The following is a 26,661-nucleotide window of genomic DNA, read 5'->3' as shown; positions in this document are numbered from 1 at the left end:
CAGGTCTCATGATCATCAACTGGTGTAAAAGAAACTGAAGAAGCTTATCCAGGAACCAGGATACCGGGTGGCATTAGATTTACCGAAGAAGGCTTTCCAGGAGACTCGTGTATCTCATTTAATGTCATTCTTGACGTCGCTGTAACATAGTGAGGACAGGTATTCTAATATTTGTATTTCTTAAAGACAGGGAAACTGAGGTTCAGTGACAGGCCTTGTGCAGTCAGATGGTTGGCCAAGAGGGAGTGGTAGGCTTCCCCGGCATCACCATGTACAGTGGTGCAGGCTGTGCACTGCCCAACTTGGGACAGGGTTGGGGGGGGCACCACCAGGGTGAACAGGGCACCCCCTGGCATCACACGGTGTGGCCACCTGGCTGAGCTCCTGTTACCAGCAGCTTCTTTGTCCTGCCTTCTGGTCCAGTGTGCCCCATCGAATGGATGCTTCTTTATTCCTCTGAAAACCTGAAGATTTCTTTTGGCATCCACTGTGTCGTTGTTATTTTCCTATTAAGAGGTACGGAGGTGATTTAGTTAATCCTCTATTATGTTTACAGCTCCTCGTTTCCAATACTGTTGTAAAGAAATACAAGTTTGTATCGTCTTATAAACACAAGCGGATCCCAGAACTCTCAAGTGGGGACACTGGGCCTGTTGGTTTTGGGGGTGATGGGAAGGATTGCTGAGGGCTGGAGAAGGCGTGTGTCTGTGGGGAGGAGGGAGCCGTGTGCCGACTGGGAGGCCTGGTGGCACTACGCGGACCACCAGCCACCCATCTGTCTGAGGGTTGGACAGACGGGGAAGGTTGCCTGGCCCAGCCCGTACCAGCCCTCTGGCCACCTGCTATATTTCTGGAACTTTGAGACCCGCACACTCACGTTGTCAGGCTCCCGGCCTCGCGCTGGAAGGATGTCCGAGGGCTGTCTGGGTGGACGTGCTCAGTGTCCTTGAGGGACAGTCCAGGAGACCGGTGGGGGACGCCCGGGGACAGGGGCGGGGCCGGCTGGGTGTTACTGTCATTGGACACTAACCACAGCTTCCTTGAGAAGGGAACCTGCTTCTTCCAGAAGTGAGCCGGTTACCCCCCAAGTCACCGATTCCAGAGGAATTCTTGTAACCAGCCCTAGGTGGGGAGACTGTGTGTGAGGCCCGCAGGGACGGCCGAGGGGGGAGGCTTAGGAGGCAAGTGGGGCTTGGCCTTGGGGCATGAAGGGTGGTTGACTTTGGGGCCAGTAAAGGGCATGGGAGGGTCACTCCGGGACGAGGAGTGGCCCCTGGGCCCAGGAGTGACCGGGAGCACCTGGGGGTCCACGCTCCAGGAACATGGAGGGGTGAGCAGGAGCCCGCTCGGGAGGCGTGTGTCCGAGGCGTCCCAGGGCTTTGGCGTTGGCTCCTGTAGCAAAATACCACAAACTAGGTGGCTTAGGACAACACGGTAATGGAGGCCAGAAGGCCGCGGTCACCGTGTCCGCAGGGCCCAGCTCTGTCAGCGGGTACCAGGGGACGGTCCCAGATCCCGGTGGTGCCGGGGAGCCCCTGTGCTCCTTGGCCTGCCGACGCAGCACTCTGTCTCTGCCTCCGTTGCCACGTGGCGTCTCCCCGTGTGTCTGTCTCTGGGCCTGCCTTGCAAGGTCACCGGTCACATCGGATCAGGGTCCCCCCCCTGCTGTGGTGTGACCCTGCTTAGCTAATTACACCTGCAGACCGTTCATTTCCAAATAAGGGCACATTCGGAAGCTCTGGGAAGGATGTGAATTTCAGGGCTCCCCAGTACAGCCGCTTTGGGGGAACTAATTTAAAACAAGGCCGTCCACACGTGGCCTGGCCACGTCCTCATCCCCTGCGGACGGGAGGCATGTGCTGGCGCTGGTGAGCCCACCGCGGGCGCTCGAAGGGGACGCACTCATGCCTTCTGTGCTTTCTGTTCTCACAGCCCAACATCGGCCGCCTGGGCCTGCCCCACGGGCCATCTGGAGAGAAGGTGGCCGTGGTGACCGTGGACGACTGTGACACGGCCGTGGCTGTGCGCTTTGGCGGCCTCGTCGGGAACTACAGCTGCGCTGCCCAGGGCACACAGAGCGGCTCCAAGAAGTGAGCATCCCCGGGGCTTGGCGGGGGAGGCCCAGGCAGTCACCCCCTGTGACGGCTGCTCCCAGCAGGGTCGTCCAGGGCGGGACCCTGAGGCAGGGCACCTGGGGCCCCACGGCCTGGCAGGCCCCGTCCAGGCTGGAGTCAGATTCCCTCCCCTTGTTTGGGGCACCTTCCCTCTGACACGTTAGAACCTTCTAGAATAAGTCCTCTCATCAGTTCTGCCGAAAGTAATGGCCAGACCAACCCCGAACGGCCTGGCTTGTGACGGCTGGCTTGATGACCCCAGAGACCGTGGGATCGCTGGCCTCAATCCACCAGGCACGGGTCCCTGCGGTCCGGTGTTGGGTCAGTAAACCTCCCTCTGGTACGTCCCGGAGGTTTTCTGTGGATCATCCTAACTCGGAAGCCCAGACAGCCCTAAGGCCAGTTTTGTGATGCCGGCCCCACCAGCCAGAGCTTTGCTCCTTCCTGATTGCGTCGTGCTGGAGTATTCAAGAAGCTTTCGACATCCACAGTTGGGAGGACCCGATCCCATGCCGGGCATGGGAATGAAATATGCCTGCTTCCCCCCACCCCACCCAGCTGTGCCCATTGTACCGAGAAGAAAGCTGTCGCCTGGAGACATTAGACCCCTTGCCCAAGGCCACCCCGCTGCTCGCGTGGAACCAGGGCTCTCGTGTGCTGTGACCTCTTTAAGGTCATCAGAGCCTGGGTGGGGGGGAGGGGTAGTGCCAAGATTTGGCATTGACTCGTGCCTGCTGGGCTGCGTGTTTGGCTTCGACTGGCCCAGGCAGTGGGTGGGACTCCCGTTTGCCCGGCTCTGATGCAGGTTTGAGGAGTCTGAGGCACAGAGAGACATGAAGCCCGTGGTGGCCCCAGAACCGGGACCTGCCGTGTGTGGTCTGACCTGTGGGCTGCCCGCCTCCCCTCCTCCCCGTTCAGTTACGGACGTTCAAGTGGATGGGTGTGCCTGGCGGCCACCGGGACGTTACGGCAGCTTCAGGGCCCCCGACGCTGTCTCTCACCTTTGCCCCCGCAGGTCCCTGGATCTGACCGGCCCTCTGCTCCTGGGAGGCGTCCCCAACCTGCCCGAAGACTTCCCCGTGCACAACCGGCAGTTTGTGGGCTGCATGCGGAACCTGTCTGTGGACGGGAAGAACGTGGACATGGCCAGCTTCATTGCCAACAACGGCACCAGGGCAGGTGCGAACGACCGGCCGGGGCGTTGGTGGCCTCTTCCACGTCCTGGGCAGTGACTTCTTCCTAGAGCTGACCACACCTGTGTGCAGCTAGCGGTGGGCTGTTAGGAGGGGGGCCCGGGCTCACGGATGTGCTGCTCTTGGGGCCTGGGCGTTTGGGGTGCCTGTGACACCGCCGGGCTGGGCAGGGCACTCGGTCCCCCGGTCTTGAGCATGTCACCAGGTGACCCGACGTCCCTGGACACGGGCAGGGCTTCCTGTACCATTCCGGGTCTGACCATCGGACTGCCACCAGAGGGTCCCGGCCTGTCCGCCTCCCCTCGGGGCTGCTGCTCACCGGGCTGCTTTCGCACCGCGGGGTTGGCGTCGGGGGCAGTGACCGGTCCCCCCGAGGCACGATCCCTTCATGTCTCCCGCTCTGAGACCGTACCGCGTGCCCTGTGTCCTCAGGTTGTGACGCTCAGAGGAACTTCTGTGATCGGACATGGTGTCAGAACGGGGGCACGTGCGTGAGCAGGTGGAACACGTATGTGTGCGAGTGCCCGCTGCGGTTCGGCGGAAAGAACTGTGAGCAAGGTAAGGGCCTGGCATCCGTGCCCGCCCGACCTCGGGGCCTCGGACGCATCGCTGTCGGGTGACGGGGCTCACGCGGGCTGGCGCGGCCAGGGCCGCAGCCTCCGATGGCGTGTGCGTCCCCAGGCCTGGGCCCGGCGGGGAGAGAGGGTGGGGATGGGGAGGGGGTGCAGGAAGCTTTGGCTGCAGGGGGGGCCCGGCCGCCGGTGGGACACACGCCCACACCCAGAGTTCCTGTTATGGAGGCCGTGGGGCCCGGCCGGCCGTGGCTGTGCCAGAGTGAACAGATGCCAGCGTTGGATTTGTAAGAGCAGGAAACAGACGGGCCGGGGCCCGTGAGGCTGTGGTCCCCCAGAGGCAGCCGCCAGCTGGCGTGCCCTGTGCTGTTGGCGGGTGCGCCCCGCCTGGGGGATGTTCCTCTGTGTGACAGCCGGGGTCTGGAGGACTGGGGGCGGCTGGCCGGCACCCCATTTGTGCAAGGGTAACGCACAGATGGGGTGTTGATCCAGCTCCGTGGTCCCCCCCAAACATCTGGAGCCCTCGGCTGGCCAGCGGCCTTCCCACCTCTGTGCCCACGACCAGGAAGAGAGAAACAGTGGCCCGCATACCTGGGCATCGGAGCCCCCCCGGCAGACACAGATAAGGGCTGGTTAGGCCACAGGGTCGACGTGTCCCACCGGGAGACCACCCTCCCCACAGCCCTGCCCCCGCCCCACCCCATCGGCTCCCCACACAGCCCCGCCCCCGCCCCGTGGCCTCCCCCCACAGCCCCGCCCCCGCCCCGTGGGCTCCCCGCACAGCCCCCCCCCCCCCCCCCCCGCCCCGTGGGCTCCCCGCACAGCCCCGCCCCCGCCCCGCGGGCTCCCCGCAAGCCCCGCCCCTGCCCCGTCGGCGCCCCACCCAGTAGGTGTCACGTGGGGCAGGGAGGTTGGGCTCACCACGCCCCCCAGCACCCCATCTGCTGAGCCCAAGGATTCTGAGCCACGACATCCAGCCCGAGAGCCCCCCCCATCATGCCCTGGCCAGGGCTGGGAACCCCCAAGCCCCAGCCTCACTCCCCGGGAAAGTGGCGCGTGCCCTACCGGGTGGGCTTCTGTAAGCCGCTGGCTCCTGTGCTCGGAGACCTAGAGATGGACGCCCGAGACTGGCCTTAGTTTTCGTTTGGTTGGTTCGTTTATTTTTGAGATAGAGTGTGAGCAGGGGAGGGGCAGGGAGAGAGGAGAGCGCTGACAGCTGAGAGCCCGACGTGGGGCTCGAACCCACGAACCGTGAGAGCACCACCTGAGCCGAAGGTGGGCGTTCAGCTGACCCAGCCACCCAGGTGCCCCTGAGACTGGCCTTTGTATTGCAGTGGAAAAGGCCCAGAAATTTTTCCCTCTCCTCTCCCGGGAGCCCGTCCTGCCCCCCTGCAGCCGGCAACGGTTCTCAGAGGCTCGTCTGATACCTGGGGCCCCGCGTTTCTGTGTCCGCAGTCATGCCTCACCCCCAGCGCTTCAGCGGGGAGAGCGTCGTGTCCTGGAGCGACCTGGACATCACCATCTCCGTGCCCTGGTACCTGGGGCTCATGTTCCGGACCAGGAAGGAGGACGGCGTGCTGATGGCGGCCACCGCAGGCATGGCCTCCAGGCTGCGTCTCCAGGTGAGGGGGGACCACGTCCCACCCCGGGCGAGCTGAGTGGGGCAGCCAGAGCCGCCCAGGCAGCACCCCCCACCCCCAGGAAGCACGGGCTCCCCGCGCACACAGGCAGGGAACCTCACCCCTGCGCCGCCTCCCTCCAGGGAACCTCACCCCTGCGCCGCCTCCCTCCGCCCGCACCGGCCCGGCGGGGTCCCCAGAGTGAGGAAGAAAGGAAACACGAGCCTGCTTTCCCAGCCAGCCGCACAATCCCGCCATTCATGCCAGGGAAGAGCGCAGGGAATCCGGTGTGCAGCCACGATTCCCCCTGGGGGGATTGATTCCAGCACTTTCTTTTCTTCCATTATTCCTGAGACGGGGGGCGGGGCGCACGGGCCGGCTGGACCCAGCAGCCCAGCTCCTCAGCTGCGAAACTCAGCCAAGGCGTGTTGTAGACAGCGGCTGTGGCTTGCGGGCATTTCGGAACTAGAGGGGACGCAAGCTGCACCTTCAGGTAGAGATGGGGGGCCCGGGGCTGGGGTGCCGCGTGCAGGTCTGCTCCCCGCGCTCTGCCGGGGCTTTCCTCGACGTCCCGAACGCTGAGTCTCCTCCCGCGTGTGCTTTCTTTACCTTTTTGCAATTTGCTGTGTTGTCTATTTTAAATGTCAGATAAGCAGAGTTCCTAAAAACCTTTTCTTTTCTTTTTTTTTAATGTTTATTCATTTCTGAAAGAGGGAGAGAACACAAGCGGGTAAGGACCAGACAGAGAGAGGGGGAGACACAGAATCCGAAGCAGGTTCCAGGCTCTGAGCTGTCAGCACAGAGCCCGACGCGGGGCTCGAACCCACGAACCGCGAGATCATGACCTGAGCCGAGGTCGGACACTTAGCCGACTGAACCACCCAGGTGCCCCTCCTAAAAACCTTTAAGAGATGGTTTAAACACACCGTATTCGTTAATCTCTGTGCCACAAAGAGCTCCCCCTGCATTTTCCCAGCTCCACAGAGATTTCACTTGGAAAAACAAGGAAAGTTATTGCCGTTTGTGGAAGTCACCCAGCAGCCCTGTCAGGCTGCCTTCGTGCCTCTGGCCCAGTGTCCTGGTGGCCAGAGGGAGGGGCTCTCACCCTCGACGCCAGCCTGCGGTTTTGCGATATTTGAGGGCCCAGGAGACCCTGCCACCCGGGGAGCCTGGGTACGGGCCTGCTCTCTCTCGGCTCCTGGTGCCTTCTGTCTACAGTGACGGGGGGAACAGGAGGTTCTTGAGTAAACCCTCCACCTCCGAGCCCCTCGGCCATGGGGCCACACCCAGGGATGGTCCCTCTTAGAAAGCCCACTTTCTGACCCTTCTCAGAGCTGATCCGCCTCCTGATGCAACAGCGGCACGTGGGACCTGTTCCTCGCCACTGCCCTGGGCCCAGGGACTGGTCCTTCTGCCCAGTGAGGAGTGGCCTTAGTTCCCAGAGTAGGCTGTGCTGTGGTCAGAAGGTCAGACGTGAGATGGACCCCACGGAGCGTCCACTCCAATCTCTTTTTGCTCAGCAGAGGCCTAGAGACTCTGGGCTCTGGGCCCTGTGGTTCCCTTGTGCCCTGGGCTCTGTAGTGCCCACAGGACCCCCTCCCATCGCCCCTGTGGGCTGTCCACCTGGAAGCACTTGGAAATGGCAGGGGCAGCGGGTGGGGACACAGGCACTGTCCAGCGCCCCCTGTGGGCTCTGTGTCGGAGGTCAGTGGGGGCAGGACCTCGAGGGCTCCCAGTGGACGGGCAGGCCCCAGACTCGCCCACGGATCAGTGAGGACAGGGTGCCAGGGGGCCACGACTAACCCTGTCCGGGCAGGGGGGCTGGGGGCTCAGAGCCCTGACGGAAGCCTCTCTGTCTTCCACCTGCCCGGCTCACCTGCGTCACCGCTCAGCGGCATTTCCAGCGCGGACCCATTCGGGGGTGCTGAAGGGGGTACCTCTGTGCCTCCGATAATTTCAGTTGTCGCTGTTTCTCCTTAGTAGCTCGTGACTTCAGAGGTTTCCAGGCAGTCCCAGAAGCTAGGTCCGGGCCAGAACTTGGCAAGCACACTTTTGCCTCAGGATGGCATTTTTCTCTGTGGTTATCTCACGGTGGGAACAAATTAAATTGGCTCTTTCGATTCAGGTGATGAATTGGAACTTGTAGGTTCTCCTTTGGCAGCGGGGTCTCCGTAGGAAAAAAGTATGCTTTCAGGAGGAACAACACTGAAAGCCGCAGACTCCCGTATTGTTTGAGTAATTACGTCACGGGTAGCTAATCCAAAAATTTAGGTTTTTTTTTTTTTTTTTTTTTTTTGGCCAGGGACTGTGGCCAGCCCCTCCCTGTGGAAGGCTGGGTGGCAAGAGTGGTGGCCTTGGGGGGAATCCTCCAGACCTCGGTGGCCACCCAGAAGGGCGCTCCAGGGCCCGAAGGCCGGTCAGCTGGGCGTTACTGGAATGTTCTGGGTTATTGCCATGTGGTGTGTTTGAACACAGGCCTCCTGCAGACCCTGTAAGCTCTGTGGGGCAGCCGCGTAGGTGTCCCTGGCCTCCGCGGCAGGCCAGACAAGCTACGTAGTCCTCCTGCAGCCCAAACAATTTGGGTAATTGCACTCAGGCGCCCTCGCTTCACCTGCATTGTCAAGGGAGATAACCTGGCCATTGTTGAATGCTGCCCCTCTTAAATCCGGCGACAGACCTGAGGTGGTGAGCAGTTACTGTGCATGGGCCTGGAATTCATTCTGTTGCCTTTGTCTGTAGACATATGTCATTTTTATTGTTGATCCACTGGCCTCAGGGTTTTGTTGCAAGGAAAGAGCATAGCCAGGGAGATTAAGGACGTTGACTTAAACTTCTGTGGACAAATGGAGACAAAGCCGAAAAAAGGTAAAAAAGTTCTCTTTATTTCACTCTCGATTAAGACCCAAAACCAAAAGGGGCGCCTGGGTGGCCCAGTCGGTTGCGCGTCCAACTTCGGCTCAGGTCACGACCTCACGGTTCGTGAGTTCGAGCCCCGCATCGGGCTCTGTGCTGACAGCTCAGAGCCTGGAGCCTACTTCGGATTCTGTGTCTCCCTCTCTCTTTGCCCCTCCCTTGCTTGCACTCTCTTTCTTTCTCTCAAAAATAAATAAGCATTTTTAAAAAATGAAAGGAAAATAAACATTAAACATTTTTTTAAAAAGACTAAAAACCAATATACGTTATTGGTTGCATAATCTTGGTAATCACTTAAAAACATTTTCTGTTTCCCATTATGATTTCTTCTTCGATCCTTGGGTATTTAGAAGTATGTTTCTGGATTAGCAAACAGGTGGCGTTTTCTAGTAAATAATTTTGTTGTTGATTTTTGCATAGTTGCAGGTCAGGGAAGGCATGCTGTGTGATTTCAGACCTTTGAAATGTGTCGAGACCTGCTTCGCAGCCCAGCATTTCATCGTTTCTTTGTGTATGTGGCACCTATGCCTTGAAAGAATGTGTGTTCTATAGCTGTGTTCTGTAGTGTCCTATATACATCAAGTGAGTGAAGTTTGTTAATTGTGGCATTCAGCCTTTCTATGTCATTGTTGATTTTTGTGTCTGCTCAGTTGCTGAGAGAAGTGAGTTTTAAAAGTTTGCAACCCTTCTTGTTCCTTTTAGTTCTGTCGAGTTTTGCTTTATATGTTTTGAGGCTATGTTATTAGGTGCATACAAATTTAGAATCGCTTTATTTTCCTGGACAAGTGACTCTGTCATACTATGAAAATTGCCTTATGTCTAGAATTTTTTGTTTGCCTTCATACCTACTTTGTCTCCCTTTGTCTCACTCTACTTTGTCTCACATTAATAGAGCTACACCAGCTTTCTTTTGGTTGGTGTTTATGTGATGTGTCTTTTTCTAACCTTTACTTTCAACATTTCTGAATCCTTATATTTTATGTTTGTCTCTTTTAAGCAGTGCTTTCGTTGTTGTTTTTTTTAACCTATTCTCTTACTTGAAGCCGTCTTTAAACATGAGTATCTTGGGGCGCCTGGGTGGCTCGGTCGGTTAAGCGTCCGACTTCGGCTCAGGTCATGATCTCACGGTCTGTGAGTTCGAGCCCCGCGTCGGGCTCTGTGCTGACGGCTCAGAGCCTGGAGCCTGTTTCAGATTCTGTGTCTCCCTCTCTCTCTGCCCCTCCCCCGTTCATGCTCTGTCTCTCTCTGTCTCAAAAATAAATAAACGTTAAAAAAATTTTAAAAAAATAAAAATAAACGTGAGTATCTTAGGTTAGTTGCAGTGCTGTTTTCCCGTCTCCTTACATGTCTTTCAACATGGTAGCTTCAATCTTGTCTCCCGAAGTGTAACATTTACCTACAAAAGTAAGTCTAATGGTCACCTGAATCTGTCTCCTTGAAAGCTCTGTGATTCCTCAAGTCTGTCCTCAAGTCTATGTCTGATGATTCTATTTTATGGATCCACCCGGGGCGGCGGGGGCGGGGGCAGGGGTGGTCTGTTTCCATCCATTCTTTCTTGTGTCTCTTGGTTTTCACACACACTGTCTTATCTCCTTGGGTATGTGGTTATTTTTGATCGAGTGCCGAACATCGTATTGAAAACACAGATCATTTGATGCCAGAATGGTGGTGTGGCTGTCCCTCGTGTTTGCTTCCGACGGGCACCCCCACATACCTTGGGTGGGTTCCGAATCCCAGGTTCTGTCATCCTAGCCCCAGGAGCCTGGAAAGCTTTGCTCCTCTGTTAGGCTCAGCTGACAACCATCAGCGGAAGGAGACCCTGAGCTCCTTTCTGCAGATTTCCATTTTCTACCTGGTCGTGGCTCTGTAACCCAGCCTTGAGTCACTCAGTACTGCATCTTGTGTTTCTAGGTGTTCTCAGGAAGAGGGTTGGTCCATGAGGGGAAACAAGATCTTGGCGTTAAAGATGTTTCCTTAAAACAGGAATGTCTTAGGCCAGTTACTTTGCTTATGGCTTTTTGTGTGTGTGTGTGTGTGTGTGTGTTTTTTTTGGTACGTATATATAAATGTGGTGGCTTGAATCCCATCTCAAAAAGTGGAACATCTGCCTCCACAAATAAGAGCCCGATAATCATCTGAGTCTGTGACTGTTCCCAGTAATTAAGCCCCCCGTGAGTTATCTTGCCTGCCCTCTGTCCACATTTGACACTTCTTGCCACGGAAAAAGGCATAGGATCTTGAAGAGTGTTACGGGCAACAAGAAATTACACTTGGCCTACTTTTTAAGGTTTATCTGTGGCCCAGTGCCCTGTTTGCACGGCTCTGTTATGTAAGTGACCGCAGAGTGTTTTCTGTTCTGCTGTCGTCACATCAGTTGGTAGGTCTGGCTCTCCCTGTCCTACAGATCCTGAACAACCACGTCCAGTTCGAGGTGTCCCACGGCCCCTCGGATGTGGCATCCATGAGGTTGTCCAGGTCACGCGTGACTGACGGGGAGTGGCACCACCTGTTGATAGAACTGAAGAGCGCCAAGGAAGGCAAAGACATCAAGTACCTGGCGGTCATGACCCTGGATTACGGGATGGACCAGGTGAGTTGGCACCTGTGCCCTCTTTGGAACAGGCACCTTCGCCGGGCCTACGGAGAACCGAGTGACCCCTCCACGTGCCGGGACGTGCCGGAGCCCTGGAGGGTTTTGGGACACGCGTTCGGGCCCCCCTGAGTTTGGGTCTCACATCCTGCCTTACTACGGTCCCCAGTGTCTGTGCCTCCTCCCCCTGCCGGATGGCCGGCTCCTGGACTCAGGAACTGGACCCCATCCGTCTGTTATCCCATCGTGGTGCCCTCGGCACCTGCAGCAGTGGTCTCTTTTGGCAGAGCTGACCAGAGTGACGACTGTGGCTTGGTGCTGTGCCTCTGGGGCACACAGATAAATAACACACGGGTCCTCGCCCTCAGGGTGGGTGGCGCGTGAAGGTGGGTGAGCAGATGAGCCCGGGTGAGCAGAGGGGGCAAGCGACGGGGCGAGTGGCATTCAGAGCATGCTCGGTGAACCGCACTGGGTTTCTACTGGTGGCGGCTGGTAACGAGAGGCCCTTTTTCTGGGACGCCCGCCCACTTCGGGGGCTGCTTGTGAGTTTTCTGCCCTCGAGGTCTAGGCGCATCTCCCGCCTGGCTCTGAGGATAAACAGCTGTTCTGTTCCACGTGCGGCCTTGCAGGGCCTGAGGGTCCAGCAGCGACGTTCGTAGATGCCTGCCGTCCTGTTCATTCTTTCCATTTGCTGCTGTCTTCTAGTTCACCAGCACTTTCCTGCAGTGGCTCATCAGCGGTGCCCCTTGTGGAGGTGGGAGGGTTGCCCCCGTCCCCCGGCTGGCCATCTTGGCTGGGCCGGGCGGGGAGGACGTGCATCCTGGGACCCGGTCCCCACTCCTGCCTGTCACACACAGACGGCTGCGTTCTCTCCCGAGAAGGCCGAGCCCGGCTCGCCCCTCTGTTTGGAGGCCCACGTGTCCTCGGGCTTGGGGAGCTTGCCCAAGTGACCGCGTCGTCAGCCTCTGGGCGTGTTCTTCCCAGAAGATGTTTCCGGAATGTGGATGTAGCCCCCCCCACCCTCCCGCCACAGGACACGGTGCAGATCGGGAACCAGCTTCCGGGGTTAAAGATGAGAAGCATCGTCGTGGGCGGCGTGTCCGAGGATAAGGTCTCCGTGCACCGCGGTTTCCGGGGCTGCATACAGGTAGGGCAGAGCCGTGGCACCCGCCCCCCACCGTGGGCAGCTCAGGGCCCTTGGTCCGCCTGCTGCCTTTCAGTGAATGAGTCATTTGTCTGATAGCCGACCCAAGCTTAACAGTCCCGCTTCCAGCTTAGACCCGTCCTCCCCGTGGTCCCCTCCGGCCCTCCCCCCGCATCCCCATCACCGCGTCACCGTCCACCACGGCAGCTTTGTCTTCACGTCCTGTGTGCCTTCACGTGCCCCCCGCTGCCTCCCCCGGCCACCCCCGCCCAGGCCCACCTGAACCTGCTCATCCCCCGGAGCAGGTGTCCTAGCAGCAGCCGGAGTGACCTGTCAATCGAGTAGCTCCGCTCATGTGCCCCTGGCCTCCCGCTGCAGGAAATGAACTCCCGACCTGCCTCCCCTTCACGGCCCCCACCCTCCTCGGTGACCGGGCAGTGCCATCTCTGAGCGCCAACCCCCTCCCCCCCCCAAAGCGCTGTCCCGCAGCGTGGAACTCGCCATGTGCGTCCCCACCGCGGTGATGTGCGGGCCGCCCCGCTACCCGGATGCCCCCGGCTCCCACGAGACGCCACCTTCGTCGGCGGCCGCGCTCTCCCGCCACCCGCATTTGCTTTTCCTTCAGGACACCAGCCACGGAACTGTCGGAACGCGGACTTGCTCTGACTCCGTTTCCGGGCGGCTGGTCTACCCACCTGGCGCTCATGCCTGCCGTGGTTCCACCTCCCTGCCCCCCACGCAGGTCCCAGCTCTGTGCATACGTGAAGGGCTGCTTTTTGACGACCAAGAGAACTTGGGGCCCTCTTACCCCCTGGTTACTTTGGGGGGTTGCCCCCCACCCCAAGACACGGGGCTGAATCCGGCTGCCCCTCTTTAACTCAGGGGGTGAGAATGGGCGAGACGTCCACCAACATCGCCACGCTCAACATGAACGACGCCCTCAAGGTCAGGGTGAAGGACGGCTGTGACGTGGAGGACCCCTGCTCCTCCAGCCCCTGTCCCCCGCACAGCCGCTGCCGCGACGCCTGGGACGCCTACTCCTGCATCTGTGATAAAGGTGGGAGCCCCGCCCACACCCCCCGGCACCCTGCAGCCCCTGAGCAGAGGGCCGTGCTTTGGGCTCGAAAACACACGGAGGAGAGCGGCCTTGGAGCAGCCCCCGACCCGTGCGGGTCTGCGGAGGGCGGAGCCTTGTCACTAAGGAGTGCTCCCTCGCTCTCCTCTTTGTTTATATTTACTTACTTTTGTATTTGCTTTAAACGTTTATCTCTGAGAGAGAGAGAGGGAGACTGCGAGTAGGGGCAGAGAGAGAGGGAGACACAGAATCCGAAGCAGGCTCGGGGCTCTGAGCCGTCAGCACAGAGCCCGACGTGGGACTCGAACCCACAAATCGTGAGATCGTGACCTGAGCCCAAGTCGGATGGTCAATCGACTGAGCCTCCAGGCACCCCTCTTTTAATTTTTTTTTTTTTTGAGAGAGAGAGAGAGAGAGTAGGAGAAGGGGCAAAGAGAGAGAGAGGGAGAGAATCTCAAGCAGGGTCTACACTGTCAGCACAGAGCCTGATGCGGGGCTTGAACTCACGAACCATGAGATAGTGACCTGAGCTGAAGTCAGACACTTAACTGACTGGGCCTTCCAAGCGCCCCTGGGCCTTCTCTTCTTAAACTTCGTTCCCATGTCTGGTCCTCACCTGAGGCACAGGGGACACTCCGGGCTTTATCCTCAGGGCGCAGGATGAGGGGAGGGAAAGAATTCGGGAACAGCCCACACTGTAGAAGATTATACTCTCAGCCTGAACGTTGAGGTGCTGCCATCCTGCTCCGCTCGTCCGCGTCCCCCGTGTGTCCCGGGGAGGCCGGGGCCTCCTGCCCTCCGGGGGGCCCCTTTCTCTGCCTTTCCAAGTCTGACCCACCGAACGTTTGTGCTTCCCATGACTCCCCCATTTCCCTCGGGGGCATAGCCCGGAGAATTGGGGGGGCCACGATGGATCGCTTGAGACGTCTTCCCCTGCAGGCTGGGGCTCCGGAGGGCGGGCCCGTGATGCCTCGGGCAGATTCTGGCGGGGGTGGGCGGGGTAATGCTGGCCTGTCCCCGCAGGGTACTTTGGAAGGAAGTGCGTGGACGCGTGCCACCTGAATCCCTGCGAGCACGTGTCGGCCTGCGTGCACAGCCCCAGCTCCCCGCGGGGCTACGTGTGCGAGTGTGGATCCAGCCACTACGGGCAGTACTGCGAGAACAAGTAAGACGGCCCGCCTGTCGCGTCCAGCGGCTCCTTCTCGTGACGCCTCTCCTCTCTGTCACTTAGCACAAAGATCCGTAGGATTCCAGATAACACGGACATGGCCGTTTGTTTGTTTTTCAAATTGGGCCAGAACCGAGTAAGAGTTGAACTGGCACCTGGGACGAACCGCGTTTGAGCGTGCTCCCACTGCGGGGACAGACAGCGTGACTCACGTGTGTAGAGCCCAGCCGTGCACAAAGCAGGCGGGCACCGGGGTGCGGGGGGCCAGCCCTGCAAGCCGGGAACAGAGCGTGGCTTTTTGGAGGCCACGGAAACCTGGCAGAAGCGTGGCAGGATCGAGCGTGGGTCTCAGAGGGCCCCGGCCGCCGCGCGGAGCGCGATGGGAGCAGGTGAACGCCGGAGGCAGGGAGGCCGGGAGGCTGATCGTGTCCCCGAGGGCTGGCATTGCAGGGGCAGAGGGCGGCAGAGGCGGGAGGGGGAAGGTGCCCCGCAGCTCTGGGGTCCCCAGACTGTGAAAGCAGATCCGTGAGCACCTGACTGGAGCCCCCGGCTCGGCAGTTCTGGCGTGGTTATTTTTACGCCCCTGCTGTGTACACAGTCAGTACTTAATAATTGCTTGCCAGGCAAGTGAGGGAGTATGAGACGTTCATTGCCGGCTGGGCGGGTGGGTGGACGGAATGCCATTAGCCGGGACGGTGAACACGGGGCGGAACCCGAAGGACGTTTGCTTGGGGAGGTGCGTCCCACAGGTAGGGGGTCTGCAGATGATGCTCCGGTGTGTGGTCAGGGTGGGAGCGGAGGTAGGGTGACAGTGACAGGCAGCGGCCAGAGCCCGGGAGGGGTGAGCGTGGCCTCGTGACCTTCGACGCCACACGTCTCCGGGCCTGCTGGGCTCCCAGGGCACGACTGGGCCTGGGTCGTGATTCTGAACCCACCACTGGCTCCAGCCCATGGCTGCACGGAGCCGACCACAGTCCAGGTCACATCCGTGAAAAGGCAGCTCTGAGCGTCTCCGGGGACGTGGCCAGTGTTTGACTCAGGGCACCCGGGAAGGCGTGGATGCCCCAGAATCCCTTACTCAGGATCTGCCCGCCGAGGACTTTTTGCCGATAGGCGCCCCCCCCCCCCCGCCCCCGGGTCCTGCGGAAAGGTTGCCCAGGGCAGTCAGGCTCGGTCTGCTCTGTTGGGGCTGGGGTTGAGAAAGTCTGGCCCGGCAGTGGGGTCACTTGTCACTGAGCGCCCCCGTGAGCCAGGCGTCCTGGGGTGGACACCGATGGGTGCCATCCCCACGGCTTGGAACGTGGCGAGGTCACGCTGATGGGACGTAAGCCCAGTTTGGGGTGCTCGCCTGTTCTTCCGGGTAGAAGAAAAAATAGCGAGCAAACAAATCATTTTAGAAATAAGTTTTGCAGGTAGAAGCCCTCCGGACATGGGGCCCCTGGAGGCTGGGATCCTGAGGGGTCACGGGAGAGTGAGGTTGGGGACGAGCAGGGGGGATACGGAGGCCACTGCAGGGGGAGGGAGGGGCCCAGAAGCAGGGTAGCTCAGCCTCCCGGCCTGCGGCAGTCTTCCTCTGGCTCCAGGAAGGGCTATGCACACCTTCCCTCTGCTGGCCTGTTTTCCCAACAGGATCGACCTTCCGTGCCCCAAAGGCTGGTGGGGGAACCCCGTGTGTGGACCTTGCCACTGTGCCGTCGGCAAGGGCTTCGATCCCGACTGCAACAAGACCAACGGACAGTGTCAGTGCAAGGTGAGGCCCGGCCCGCGGGCGGATGGAAGCCACGTCCCCACCGCCACCTTGGGGAGCCAGCCCCGCGGGATGGGCGAGTGCAGAGACGCGTCTGTTTGGACACAGATGCACACACCCATGCGTGCACACACACACACACACACGCACCTCGACATGGACATATATGCACGTGCACACACACATACGTACCTGTGCATGTGCACACACATCCACCTAGACATACACACACGTGTGCTCAAGCCCTAAGCCCCGGGAAATCGCGACTCACCGATGTCCCCGGTACACCTGGGCTGGTCTTTATCCCTGTGCTGGTTTGGCCCGTGGGAACCCGAGTCCTTGGCCCCGCGCCCCGCTGGTAACCGGAAACAGTCTCTGAGAGCCTGGCTCACCCTCGCACCACTGCCATTCTCCTACTTTCCTGGTCTTTTGTCAAATTTCCTCTCCGTGATGGCTGTAAGTTTTAATCCATGAAAAGCTTTGGGGCGCCTGGGTGGCGCAGTCGGTTGGGCGTCCGACTTCAGCCAGGTCACGATCTCGCGGTCCGTGAGTTCACGATCTCGCGAGATCTCGCGTGATCTTGCGTGAGTTCGAGCCCCGTGTCGGGCTCTGGGCTGACGGCTCGGAGCCTGGAGCCTGCTTCCGATTCTGTGTCTCCCTCTCTCTCTGCCCCTCCCCCGTTCATGCTCTGTCTCTCTCTGTCTCAAAAATAAATAAATGTCTAAAAATATTTTTTGAACTATGAAAAGCTTTGCCTGCACCCCACCTGGGGTGTCTGTCATTGTCCTGCACGGTGCAGTCACCTCGTGGTGCCAGTCTGCCACAGTGCTCTCGGGACAGCCCGTGGGAGACCGCCCGCCCCCCCCCGCCCCCGGGTGTCCTGGAAAATGCCACGCACCTTCAGAATCGTGTCTACACTGCTGTGTCGAGCCGCTGGTCACTTGAAATCCAGAGGAGAGATCTGCCCCCCTTGATGAAGGTCGCAACTGCCAGGGCGTAGGGTTGTGCCCACCCAGGGAGGGAAATGGCCGTCACGGGTACTCTTGGCCGTTTAACATCAGTAACGTCCCCCGTGCACCATGGTGCTTCCAAAAACCGAACGCTGTCTCCTGAAACGCTTACATCTGCTCCAGCCGGAGCAGGTCAGGACCGGGCCAACCTCATGGAGCCAGACTGGGTGGGTCATCTGTGGGAGGAAGGTGGGGAGGGTATTTGGGAAAAATGTACCTGGGATTTGTTCTGATCAGAAATTACAGAAAATGCACAACAGTATCTAAAAGGTGACGGTGACACCCATCTCCCCTCCGGGGGCGACTGCTAACATTCTAGGGCCTTCTCCAAGACACTCAAACACACACAGTGGGGACAGTCCCACACTCCTTCCTGACACAGGAGCCCGGACACTGGCCGTGGCTCTGCCCAAGTCACGGCCCCATCCCAGTCTTCAGCGGGGACGCTCGAGTCACCTGGCAAGGGCAGCGTGGCCGGTCAAAGCCTGGATGGGCACAAACCCGGGACCTTGCAGTCTGAAGCCCGTGCTCTTGGCCGTCACCCTGACCTGCCCCGTGGTGGACACTCAGGTGGCCTCTGGTTTCTCTCGGTTAAAAAAGATGTGGCAAGGGCCATCCTTGTCCTTCAATCTCCATTTGAATCCAGTATTTTCTAGGACAGATAGGCAGGCTTCCCACAAGTCTTTGCTAAGAAGTTAGAAGGGTGCTTTCCTGGAGACTGCACCTGCCCGTCCGCCATGGCGGGCGCCCGGGAAGCCCCCGGCGGGGGGCTGTGGGTGGAGGGCAGCAGAGAGAGGCCCAGGAGTCGCGCTGTAACGTTGACGCGCTCCGGAAGAATCGAGGTGTAGAGCCCCGCCCGTGTGTGGAGTCCCACGCACGGCTTCTGGCTTTCGCAGGAGAATTACTACAGGCCCCCGGACCAGGATGCCTGCCTGCCGTGCGACTGCTTCCCGCACGGCTCCCACAGCCGCGCCTGCGACATGGACACTGGGCAGTGCGTCTGCAAGTCGGGCGTCATCGGCCGTCAGTGCAACCGCTGTGACAACCCTTTCGCCGAGGTCACCATGCTCGGCTGTGAAGGTCCGAGCTGCCCCTTGAACCCCGCAGGCCACGTCGCAGGGACAGGCTGCTGGGCGTGTGCGTGCGTGCGTCCACGTGTGCACAGAAGACTCCCGGGGCTTGGGGAGGGTCGGCAGCCTCCCGGCCTGCCTGTGTCCACAGGAGCTTCAGGTGACCTGGCCCTCGCGGAGGGCATGGGTCAGAGCCAGGGCCCCGCCCTCCCGCGTTCTCACGCCGGTGAGGGAAAGTGTAGGGGTCCGGTTCTCGACACGGGTGCAGCATGTGGGGCGCTGTGCACCCTCGCGGCCACGGCCATGGCCACGCCCGGCTGAGTAGCTTTCTTTCCCCCGTCCCCCAGTGATCTACAATGGATGTCCCAGAGCATTCGAGGCCGGCATCTGGTGGCCGCAGACCAAGTTCGGGCAGCCGGCCGCGGTGCAGTGCCCCAAGGGATCCACGGGTAAGTGCCTTGGCCTGTGGCATCCATTCCAGGCAGGAAATTGGTTGAGGCACGTGGCTTACGGGAGACTTGGCCGAAGCATGGGAACTCACGGGACGTTCTGCGTTGACGAAATGTTGTTCCCTTAACTGTCAGTGGCGAAAGCTGGAAGGGCTGTAACGCAGACACGAAGGGCATAGTGGCCGGGATCGGGCAGGCTGCGTCGCTGTTCCCAGCGCTGGGTTCTCTGTCATATGGGGGTGGGAGCCGCGTCCGCACCCCGAGGGGGGTCGGGAGGTCCAGTGAGACCACGCATCGGAGTCGGATTCGCAGCAGGCGTGGAGACAGACAGACAGATGCTCGTCATTTGGCAAACGACGGAGCCGATTTCTCTTTTCGTGGACTTGCTCACATGTTTGCTCCTAATCGCTGGGCGGCCCACGTGGCCCCTGGCATGAGGGGAGAGAGGTTGGGGGGGCCTCTGGCCGTGGCACCTGCCTGGCCCCGGCCCCACCCAGGGCTGTGCTTCACTCCTGGAGTTCACGTCCCCGCTGAACAGACGGGATTTGCGTGCATTCACGTAGACGAGCATAATTAACAATTGGAATTTCAGGGTTTCCGCTCTGTTTCCCGCTCCCCAGGGAATGCAGTCCGGCACTGCAGTGGGGAGAAGGGCTGGCTGCCCCCGGACCTCTTCAACTGCACCACTGTCTCCTTCGTGGAGCTCAAAGCCATGGTAGGCCGGGCCTCAGGTGGGGGGTGGTGGGGGGCGCGCACGCAGCGGGGTCAGGAGAGGGGGCAGGTGCGAGGCCTCCGCATCGCCCCAGCCAGGGGCTGGGCATGGCTTGGGCGCATCAGCGCCCACGTCTGTTCTGGGCACCCACAGCCGGGCGTGGCTGCTCCTCCCGTCGGGGCCAGCCCCGCGCCTAGATCTGGAGACGCGGAGTCCCCACGTTCCGGTCCCCTGCCCCCGATCTCGCCCGTTTGTCCCCGCGTCTCGCTCTTTGTTCTTCCCTTGGCGGTCTCTTTCCAGCGCCTTTTGGCCTGACAGTCCCTCCTTTCTGATTCCATAGTTAATGACCAAAGTTCGTTTTGGGGTTTTGGACTTTTAAAGTCCTCGTCTGACGAGGAAGCTTTTACCGGAAGGGAACAGATTTCTGAGTGACAGGAAGGAGCAAAGCAGCCATGGCAGCTGTGCGGACGTCTCGGGTGCTCCCCCCTTTCCAGAATGAGAAGCTGAGTCGTAACGAGACGCAGATGGACGGCGAGCGGTCCCTGTGGCTGGCCAGGGCGCTCCGGAACGCCACGCAGCACGCGGGCGCGCTCTTCGGCAACGACGTGCGGACGGCCTACCAGCTGCTGGGCCGCGTGCTGCTGCACGAGAGCAGCCAGCAGGGCTTCGAGCTGGCGGCCACGCGGGACGCCCACTTCCACGAGGTGAGGCCGTGGAGCAGGGAGCCCTCGGGGAGGCCCCGCAGGCCGAGGACGCGTCTGGGCCCAGGCGTCCTGCGGGGTTGGCGGGCGGCCCGGGTCTGCCCTCAGCCGTTCAGGGTCGCCGCACCCAGCATCCCCAGGGCAAAACTTCACTTCCCGCGCCGGAGCCGGCACGGGGGCCCGTGAGACCGATGGCGGGTGTCAGGGGCATTTTGGCGAGGGCACAGGCGGGTCACGGTCTTGGTCTTGGTGGTGGGGACAGTCACGGCCACCGACCACTGACCACTCAGTACCCGCGTTCCGTGTGGTTTAATGACTCGGCCCCTCGTGCCCACATCCCGTGACGTAGCACGGTTACTGCCGCATTTTACAAGTAAGGAAACTGAGGCAGAGAGCGCCAAGGGCACATAGCCTGTAAGGGGTCTCCAGAGTCTGTGCTCCCACCTCGAGGGTCTGCTTTCCAAGGACACGATGTCTCCTACGAAGCACGTCCTGTTTTCTGTTTGAGTAACTGGCCCCTAAGTAACGTTTGCTTAGAGTGGTGGGTGAAGAGACGTTCATTCGTCCGACGTTTGTGAAGTGCCGGGCGGTGAGCAGTGTCACCCGTGCTTCCTCCGGACTCCTCTCCGGACCTCCCCATCCTGCAGAGCCCCCGGGGATCCTCTCATCCTCACGGAGCCCCCAGGGAACCTCTCCATCCGTAGCAAGGCAGGGCCCCCTTGATTGCATTTCAATCCGAGCCCCAGTTTGGGCCAATGGAATTTGTTCTTATTTCTGATTCTTTGCAAAAAGAAGTTCCCCTCCTGGTTTTCATCCCGGAGCCCCTATGGACAGCCCGGGTCACCTAAACCCTGAGACGTCGGGGTGGGGGGTCAGGAGTGTCACCACAGGGTAACCCGCTCTGTGTCCTTGGGCCGCATCGCTACATGGTCAGCAGAGGGGGCGGCGGGGGGCTGGAGTTCTGGTGCAACCGAGGGCCATCCGCGTGCCTTGTCCCCTTGGCGTCGTGGGAGGGACGTGGGGACGCCCTCAGCAGGCTTCTCCGTGACACGTGGCTCCTGCCTCTGACACGGAAAACAGGGAGGGTGTCTCCCCATCCCTGAGCCTGGGCCGGCCTGGTCTGGGCGAGCTAGAGGCCTTCCCGAGCCGGCGTGCTCCCGGCCGTGCCAGTTCGGCCCCGCTCACCGCCTGAGCGCCCACTGTGTGTCTGTCTGAGCAGGACGTGGTCCGCACGGGCAGTGCCCTCCTGGCCCCGGACACCCAGGCCGCGTGGGAGCAGATCCAGCGGGGCGAGGCGGGCGCCGTGCAGCTGCTGAAGCGCTTCGAGGCCTACTTCGGGAACGTGGCGCGAAACGTGCGCAGGACCTACCTGAGGCCCTTCGTCGTCGTCACCGCCAACATGAGTAAGGGCGCCGGCCGCCCGGGTGCGCGCTGTGCTCCAGGCGTGGCCCCTGCTGGGCCGCCTTTAGGGAAGGGTCACCAGCCGTGTTTCCTCGTCCGCAGAGAGACAGGACCCCCTCGTCCCGGTGTGTGAACCGGGGAGACGCACACGTCACTCTCGCGCCCAGAGAACCGGGGGCAGCTGAGGTGAAACGCTGCAGGCTGGACCGTGGGGGTCCTTCCAGAACTTGGCTCTGAGGCTGTCTAGGGAAGCGGGTGTGGGGTCTGCCTGCAGGCCCAGCCCTCCGGGCTCACGCCGGGGGGCGCGGACCCAGGGAAGGACAAGAGGCAGGCTGGCCAGGCACCTGGCGATGGGGGAGCATCTGTCTGCCCTTCCCGAGTCGGGGGCTGAAGGTCAACAGAGCAAATACCTCACGAACTGAGTCACCCTAGCGCCCAGGACGGGCCATTCTGAGGTCCGAGGGTTTAAATGCTTCCTTCATGGGGAGCAAGGCCCCCTCCACACCCACCCAGACAGAGCTGGCAAGCCCCTGGGCGGGGGCCACCTCCCTACAGGTGGGGGGCCCTCGTCTGCTCTTGCAAATGTTTATTAGCACCCAGGTGGGGGGTACCGGGGCAGCCCTGGGGATTGCTTTATGTATATCCGTCACCGGAAGGGCCTGACTGAGCCTTAACCCAGAAGTGGCGTCCCTGCCGTGAACCCTGGGGCTGACTGGGGAGGGGCCCTCGCACCCTCACCAGATGTTCGTGGGGTCTGACCCTTCCCGAGCCCCCGACTCGGCCCGCCCTGTGCTGGGGTGGCCGTGGACTCGGGACCCCGGCACCACTGGGGGCACGGAAGAAGGGTGAATGTGCTGGGCGTTCTTGTGTCTGCCCTGGAGGAGGGGCAGGAGTGGACTCGGGGCGGGAGCCCAGCCCTTGCTTGTGTGGGTGGCTGGTGATCCCCCCTTCATACCGGGGGGTGTTGAACCAGACAGACGGCTCAGTGGGCTGACTTTGGGGGTCGCCCCGGGGCACCCGGGGTAGCTGTGGCCTGTTGGTCACCAGGCCCCTCACTGCAGAGGAGACCAGCACCAACAGAGAGGCGCCCCAACAGCCTCAGTCTTGACAGTGTCCGAGAGCAAACAGGAGTCCGTAGCCCTGGGGTCCTGTCTCTGCCAGACGGGGAGACAGTTCCGGTTTCTCTTGCCTCTGCGGCAATCTGTCCGCGTAACCTGCAAGGCACAGTAGCTGCAGGGGTGACACGTCATGGCGGGGGGGGGGGGGCAGGAGGTGACTCTGCTCGGGTCCCCCCACTTCTGCACCACGCTGCACCCGAGACCCCAGCCAGACGGTCCCCAGCACCCCGTGATTTCTGACTTCACGTGCAGCCCTCGTGCTGTGTAACTCTTGGCGGGTTTAAAGAACGCGGAAAACTACCAGTAGATTCTGTCTGAAAGATCAGCGGTCGGGGCCGCGGCTCCGCGGTTTGGAAAGGGTGACGGTCGAGGGAGCTGTCGGTGGCGGGAGTGGGGGATGGATGACAAGGGTGGCCTGTCCCCACAGTTCTTGCCGTGGACATCTTCGACACGTTCAACTTCACGGGAGCCAGGGTGCCGCGGTTCGAGGACATTCGTGACGAGTTCCCGAAGGAGTTAGAGTCCTCTGTGTTCTTCTCGGCCGACTTCTTCAGACCCCCTGACAGGAAAGGTAGAGCCCCGCAGACACCGTGGCTGCCCTTGGGGGGTCCCCCTTGCGGGAGTGGGGGGGCTCCTCCCAAGGTCCTGTGACAGCGAGCAAGACGGTTCTCGGTAGCAAAGCGTGTTGTGTGGGTTTGCGGCACAGGCCTACCCTGAGTCGGGGAGCCGGGCGCGGGGCGGTGGCTGGGGTCAGACCCCAGTGGCCGCGGTGGGTCATTTCTTTTTTTTTTTAATTCTTTTTAATGTTTATTTAGTTTTGAGAGAGAGCACAAGCAGGGGAGGGGCAGAGAGCGAGGGAGACACAGAATCCGAAGCAGCTCCAGGCTCCGAGCTGTCGGCACAGAGCCCAACGCGGGGCTCGAACTCACGAACAGTGAGATCATGACCTGAGCCGAGGTCGGATGCTCAACCGACTGAGCCACCAGGCGCCCCCGTGGTGGGTCATTTCTTACAGATACTTGGCTCATTCGTGACGGGATACACGAGAGAGTGCTTAGGTTGTGTGTGAGCTGTTCTACCCCAACGTACAGGGAAAAGCTGTCGGTAAAATCTTAGAATCCACCCGCCCCCCAAAAAGCAAGCCAATTCTTCAGTCCTGGCTTAGGGTTATTTACCAAAAGGCTTAAACGTTTGGAATTTTCTTAAAGTATTTTTCACCGATGCACTCCAGATACGTCTCAAAATATGGGGGACTTGTAACATTCTATAACGGAGAATTTAAAATCTGGAATGTCTTTGGTAAATTAGTTTTGTCAGTTCTGTGGTATTATTATTCAAATGCCAAATTTTTTTTATTATTGAATTTTTTTAAACGTGTATTTTTGAGAGACAGAGACAGAGCATGAGCGAGGGAGGGGCAGAGAGCGAGGGAGACACAGAATCGGAAGCGGGCTGCAGGCTCTGAGCCATCAGCCCAGAGCCTGACGCGGGGCTCGAACTCCCGGACCACGAGATCGTGACCTGGCTGAAGTCGGACGCTTAACCGACTGTGCCACCCAGGCGCCCCTAAACATGTATTTTTGAGAGACAGAAACAGAGCATGAGCGAGGGAGGGGCAGAGAGCGAGGGAGACAACAGAATCCGAAATGGGCTCCAGGCTCCGAGCTGTCAGCACAGAGCCCGACGCGGGGCTCAAACCCATAAACCGTGAGATCATGCCCTGAGCCGAAGTCAGATGCTTAACCGCCTGAGCCACACAGGTCCTCTGATGTAGGGTCCACCTTGACACTGACCCCACCTTTCAGATAATTTGGGACCCATTTGGGTTTCCAGCTCTCAGCAGTTTGTCCACAGCTGCCCTCGGAAGGGACGTGTATGTGTACCTACGAATATGGCATCTTACCTTGCCCTAAAAAAGCAGGCTCTTTCCCTGACATTGTCGGTGTTTCTGCTTCTGGACTGACCCCTGGGTCATCCTCTCTCTGGGAGCCTGTGGCATCAGGAGTGGACACGCGGAGCCTAATTGGCTTTAGAAGGTCCCGTGAGAGAAGCTTCTGGCTCCTGCTGCCCTCCTGGCCTTGGGACAGCCGCCGGCTGATGCGCAGGTCCCCTCGGCCCCGCACATGGTGTCTTATTCAACTCGTCGGTTAGCTATACCACCAGCCCGTAGTAAACTCTGCCAATTCTTCTGCTGATGACAAGACTCAGCCCCTGGCTCCTGTGACCTCCCTTGCCCTCCAGTTTCTGCAAACACCGGGCTCACCACGTGGCAGAGAAAAGTATCCTAATCTCCCGTAGCCAAAAATGAGGGCGGGTCTCCCGGGGGGAGAGCTTACAGGAGGTGGAGGGGGTGCAGCCCAGCCCCCCAGCCCCTTGGTGTCCCACTGTCTGCTTCCGTCCCTCCTGGAAGACCGTCTTCCTCGCCTATAGGACGATGACTTAGATGGAGCCCTAGGGTTTGGCTCCGAGGCCTGGCCTCTGCCTGCCTTTCACCCGCCGCCTCGGCCTTGCCAGCCTGACTCAGACACTGACCTTCCCACCTTGGCCCCAATCTTCCTTTGCCTTGACTGCCCCCTAGGCGGGCTTTTGTCCCAGCTCTGGACTCCGGGCCCCTCTTGTCCCCGTGCCATGACCCACCCTTGGCCCAGATGCCTTGCCCAAGGGGAGCCTCTGGGACCCACCTGCTAGCCGGCTGGTTAGTTAGAGATGCAGAGAGCCAGTCAAGTCATAGGAGAATCTGAGGCTTTGGAGCCAGCCAGTCACGGAGGCCCAGAGCAGACACTGGGAAGGGGCGGGACGCTCCCAGGAGGCCACCGTGACCCGGGATGCTGTCCAGTGCACCCGGCAGTCTCTAGTGTGATGCAGTGCTCCCCAGAGGCAGCAGCCCTGCTGGAGGAGGAGGACAGAGCCCTGGCGAGCCTCTGCTGGCAGCCGGACCGTCTCCTGCTTCCAGAAGCAACTAGAAGAGAGGCGGCAGGCAGGACCAGGGGGAACTGAGTCAGCGTGTTTATTTGGTGCCCACTCCATGGGGTCGTCCAGGAGTGAAGTCCTCGTGAATGTTCTTGCTGTGTGAAGATGGTCACATCCGTCCAGGTCAAGTCTGAGCCCTGGGGGGGCATCCTGCTCTCGGGTGGAGGCCCCGGGCAGGGTCACCCAGCCTGGGGGAGCGCCTGGCCCTCTCGCTCAGAGAACCCCGCAGCCGGCACTGCCCTCCCCCCCACCCAGAGGAGGAGCTGGGGGTGGCTCAGGTGGGTGGCCAGTGTGCCACAGCAGGCAGAGTGGGTGGTAAGGCCCTGCAGCTGGCCCGGTGAGGAGGCCCGGCCTCGGCCTCCTGCATTGACCTTCCGGAAAGCCACTCAGTGCACACCTCGGAAAACAGTGACCTTCGAGACACTGGGAGCCTCCTGCCCTGCCCGACCCCAAAGCCAGTGTCACTGAACAGCTGAATGGGACTAAACAGTGCTGCGAAGCAGTCAGTGACCCTGGGCGGGGTCAGGAGGTTGAAGGTGCCCTCTCAGAGGGCCAGACATCGGTCGGTCAGATGGCAGTCTGCCGGGATGAGTTACCTGTTCTGGGCTGGGGCCTTTCCGTGTGCAGCGTCCCCCTCCAGGGGTGGCAGGGATGAGACCCGCCCCCGCCGCACCTCACGGCCCCTCCACAGGCTTGTCTCCCGGGGCTCTGCCCCTCCCAGAACCCCTGCCCTCAGGGCTCGGCCCTCCTGTCTCCCTGGAGCCCGTGCTTAAGATGTGCTCAGCGCTGGGCGGTCTGAATGTCTGCAGGGGTGACGTCTGCACCAGATGCTGCCAGGGGCATTTTGTCAGTCGTTGAGAACGTGGGCGAGTGTGGCCAGGTTCACAGAGCATCGGAGGGGAGCGTCCCTCTGCCGGTGGGACAGGCAGGGCCGATAGCCCCTCCTGTGACCCCGTGTGGACACTGGGACTGGGGAAGGTTTGGACCAGGGTCTCTGGCACGCGTGGTTCCATGCCGCAGGCGGTGGCAAGAAATTGTAAGCGTCTACGCCCCCATAATACGTGTGTTGACTTATTGACGTGGTCTGTACCTGAC

At 60.4% G+C, this 26,661-nt stretch overlaps 1 protein-coding gene across 2 annotated transcripts in view; it reads left to right on the top strand.

Moving 5' to 3' along the window:
• Positions 1-26,661, top strand: part of CELSR1 (cadherin EGF LAG seven-pass G-type receptor 1) — a 138,528-nt gene that overhangs the window by 93,344 nt on the left and 18,523 nt on the right. For both annotated transcript variants that reach the window (XM_047865869.1, XM_047865870.1), the window contains exons 6-20: positions 1,933-2,090; positions 3,130-3,293; positions 3,740-3,865; positions 5,335-5,501; positions 10,816-11,001; positions 12,035-12,148; positions 13,028-13,202; positions 14,244-14,385; positions 16,018-16,138; positions 18,042-18,225; positions 18,563-18,664; positions 19,285-19,379; positions 19,871-20,080; positions 21,297-21,480; positions 23,024-23,167. In XM_047865869.1, coding sequence (XP_047721825.1) covers positions 1,933-2,090; positions 3,130-3,293; positions 3,740-3,865; positions 5,335-5,501; positions 10,816-11,001; positions 12,035-12,148; positions 13,028-13,202; positions 14,244-14,385; positions 16,018-16,138; positions 18,042-18,225; positions 18,563-18,664; positions 19,285-19,379; positions 19,871-20,080; positions 21,297-21,480; positions 23,024-23,167 — 2,272 coding nt within the window. The remainder of the gene's footprint in view (positions 1-1,932; positions 2,091-3,129; positions 3,294-3,739; positions 3,866-5,334; positions 5,502-10,815; positions 11,002-12,034; positions 12,149-13,027; positions 13,203-14,243; positions 14,386-16,017; positions 16,139-18,041; positions 18,226-18,562; positions 18,665-19,284; positions 19,380-19,870; positions 20,081-21,296; positions 21,481-23,023; positions 23,168-26,661) is intronic.

Source organism: Prionailurus viverrinus, chromosome B4, assembly GCF_022837055.1.
Source record: "Prionailurus viverrinus isolate Anna chromosome B4, UM_Priviv_1.0, whole genome shotgun sequence".
Taxonomy (NCBI): domain Eukaryota; kingdom Metazoa; phylum Chordata; class Mammalia; order Carnivora; family Felidae; genus Prionailurus; species Prionailurus viverrinus.
This window is presented reverse-complemented; position numbering and strand designations above follow the sequence as displayed.